Here is a 3,150-nt window from a genome sequence, read left to right on the forward strand (position 1 = left end):
TCGCTCTCCTTCTTCCCTCCCCTCTCTTGCTCTCCCTCTCCCCCCCCCTCCCTCCCTCCCTTGCTCTCCCTCTTCCCCCCCCTCCCTGCCTCCCTTGCTCTCCCTCTTCCCTCCTCCCTCCCTCGCTCTCCCTCTTCTCCCCCTCCCTCGCTCTCCCTCTTCCCCCCCTCCCTCTCCCTCTTCCCACCCTCCCTCGCTCTCCCTCTTCCCCTCCCTCCCTCGCTCTCCCTCTTCTCCCCCTCCCTCGCTCTCCCTCTTCCCTCCCCCCGCTCGCTCTCCCTCTTCCCCTCCTTCTCCCCCCTCCCTCGCTCTCCCTCTTCCCCCCCTCGCTCTCCCTCTTCCCCCCCCTTCGCTCTCCCTCTTCCCCCCCTCGCTCTCCCTCCCTCGCTTTCCCTCTTTCCCCCTCCCTCGCGCTCTCTTCCCCCCCCTCCCTCGCTCTCCCTCTCCCCCCCCCCCTCACTCTCCCTCTCTTCCCCCCCCCCAGCTCTCTCTTCTCCCCCCCCCCTCGCTCTCCCTCTTCCCCCCCTTCGCTTTCCCTCTTCCCCCCCTCGCTCTCCCTCCCTCGCTTTCCCTCTTCCCCCCCTTCGCTTTCCCTCTTCCCCCCTCGCTCTCCCTCCCTCGCTTTCCCTCTTCCCCCCTCCCTCCCTCTCCCCCCCTCCCTCCCTCTCCCTCTCTCCCCCACCTCCCTCTCTCAGTCTGCACGACGGTCTCCACATGCCCTCTCAGAAAGGTGGGATAGGGGTTGTTGAAGGGAGGCTGGTCGGGGAATGGGGGAGTGGAAGAATGGCCTGTGTGACCCCTGTGGTTTTGTCTCCCTCCCGTCTGCAGGGCGCCTGGCGACTGGGGACTGCAGCAGGAACATTCACTTGTGGGAGCCCAGCGAAGGCGGAACCTGGACCGTCGACCAGCGGCCGTACAATGCACACACCAGCTCGGTAGAGGACATCCAGTGGTCCCCCAACGAGCCCACGGTAAGTGGTCCGGCCGGACCGGGAGCCGCCGGTGTGGCTCGCTGACCCCTGACCCTCTGTCTGGATCCCTCCGTAGGTCTTCGCCTCCTGTTCTGCCGACGCCTCCATCAGGATCTGGGACGTGCGGGCCGGCCCCGGGAAGGGCTGCATGCTGGTGACCGAGGGAGCCCACCAGGGCGACGTCAACGTCATCAGCTGGAACCGGCGGGAGCCCTTCCTGGTCTCTGGGGGCGACGACGGGCTGCTGAAGATCTGGGACCTGCGGCAGTTCCGGGTAAGAAGGATTTCAGCAACGGCGGGAAGACAGAGTGGGGGGCGGGGGGGTGGAAAAAGTTGCGGGGGGCGGGCGGGTCCCGAGAAGCGAGAAATCTTTCGGCCGTTTCCCGGCCCTCTGCGGAGAGGGAAAAGTCAGTTGGGAGGGCTGCGACAGAAGCATAAAAGTCTCAGCCGCCGTGCGGGTACGGTCAGAAAGATGGGGAGGTGGGCAGGCCACGTGAAACGGGATGTATTTTCACCGTTGTGCAGGGGAGAGGGGCACGGAAGAAGGAACAGGGAGGGCTGAATGGGCCTCCCCCTGAATTGTTGGGAGGGATTAGTGTTGATATTACATGTCGGTCAGGGAGGGAGGAGGACGACAGTGAGCCCAGCGTCACCGTGCCTGCTACTGGGGAGGGAGGGAGAGCTCGGCGATGCCATGTGCAGTCGAATAGCCGACGTTTGGAAAAAGGACGATCGGGGTGGGGTTGGGAGGCTTTTTTTTCTCATCAATTTACCTCTTTCCCCCCACCCCCAACCTCAGGATGGCGAGAGCGTGGCCAAATTCAAGCAGCACTCGGGCCCCTTGACGTCCGTGGAGTGGCACCCGACGGAGAGCAGCGTGCTGGCAGCGGCGGGCGCGGACGACCAGCTCACCCAGTGGGACCTGGCGGTGGAGCGGGACCAAGAGCAGGAGGAGGAGGGCGGGCAGGACGAGGGTCTCTCCAGCCTGCCCCCACAGCTCCTGTTCATTCACCAGGGCCAACAGGACATCAAAGAGCTGCACTGGCACCCACAGTGCCCTGGCCTGCTGATCAGCACTGCCCACACAGGCTTCGATGTGTTCCGGACTATCAGTGTGTGACCTTCAAGGGGCAGGGAGGGGGGAATGTGTGTCGAGAGTCTCCTTAAAGGGGCAGGCCGCCCACAGCCGCAGGACATCAACGTTTACGCTGCTCACCGACGTGCTGTTGTCGGGGTGGGGGGGGGTGGGGAGGGTGAGCTGCAGAGCAGCGATCCTCTTAAAATCCGCCCCCCCCCCACCGCACCCAGGCTCCTGAAGCCGTACCCAGTCAATTACAGCAATCCTTTTGAGCGCTGTCCCGAGTTGAAAGTTACACTGGCGGAATAAAATTTGACAATTTATTTAACATGCAAAAAAGTTTCTCTCTCTTGGCTGCATGCCAGAGTTTGTTCAACTCTGTGTCTGAGTGCTGTATCTGTCCTGAGAGTGTTTCATGGGGGACAGTGTAGAGGGGGCTTTACTCTGTATCTAACTCCGTGCTATATCTGTCCTGAGAGTGTTTGATGGGGACAGTGTAGAGGGAGCTTTACTCATTTTTTTAAGGTGACCTTTATACCCCAGGCCCCTTTTATATATTTTTTATGTCGAGGGGGCCTTTATTCCTCAGGCCCCCTTTATATACACACTTATATTTTTAAAATAACTTTATTAAAACCAGATAAATAAACAAAAAACTCAAATTAAAATGCCATTCTCGGTGTCAACAATGCCCACCGGTCGCGGAAGGCCTCAAGCGTACCGGCGGACACCGCATGCTCCTTTTCCAGGGACACCCGGGTGCGAACGTAACCGCAGAAGAGGGGCAGGCAATCGGGGAGGACGGACCCCCCGACGGCCCGCAACCTGGACCTGTGAATTGCCACCTTGGCCAGGCCCAGGAGCAGACCGACGAGGAGATCCTCCTCCCGGCCCAAGCCCCTCCGCACCGGGTGCCCAAAGATCAGGAGCGTGGGACTGAAGTGCAGCCAGAATTTGAGGAGCAGCCCCTTCAGATACTCAAAGAGGGGCTGCAACCTCGCACACTCCGTATAAATGTGGAACACGGACTCGTCCAGGCCGCAGAAAGTACAGGCGGCCTGGGAGTCCGTGAACCTACTTAAAAGCCTATTGCACGGGACT

At 61.1% G+C, this 3,150-nt stretch overlaps 1 protein-coding gene across 1 annotated transcript; it reads left to right on the forward strand.

Moving 5' to 3' along the window:
- The first annotated feature begins 767 nt into the window (after positions 1-767).
- Positions 768-2,377, forward strand: LOC137360494 (glutamate-rich WD repeat-containing protein 1-like). The gene is made up of 3 exons (XM_068025909.1): positions 768-971; positions 1,048-1,245; positions 1,771-2,377. Exons 1-3 carry the CDS (start codon positions 768-770, stop codon positions 2,089-2,091), a joined length of 723 nt encoding a protein of 240 aa, XP_067882010.1. The 3' UTR covers positions 2,092-2,377.
- Positions 2,378-3,150: the final 773 nt, after the last annotated feature.

Source organism: Heterodontus francisci, unplaced genomic scaffold (genome assembly GCF_036365525.1).
Source record: "Heterodontus francisci isolate sHetFra1 unplaced genomic scaffold, sHetFra1.hap1 HAP1_SCAFFOLD_1022, whole genome shotgun sequence".
NCBI lineage: Eukaryota > Metazoa > Chordata > Chondrichthyes > Heterodontiformes > Heterodontidae > Heterodontus > Heterodontus francisci.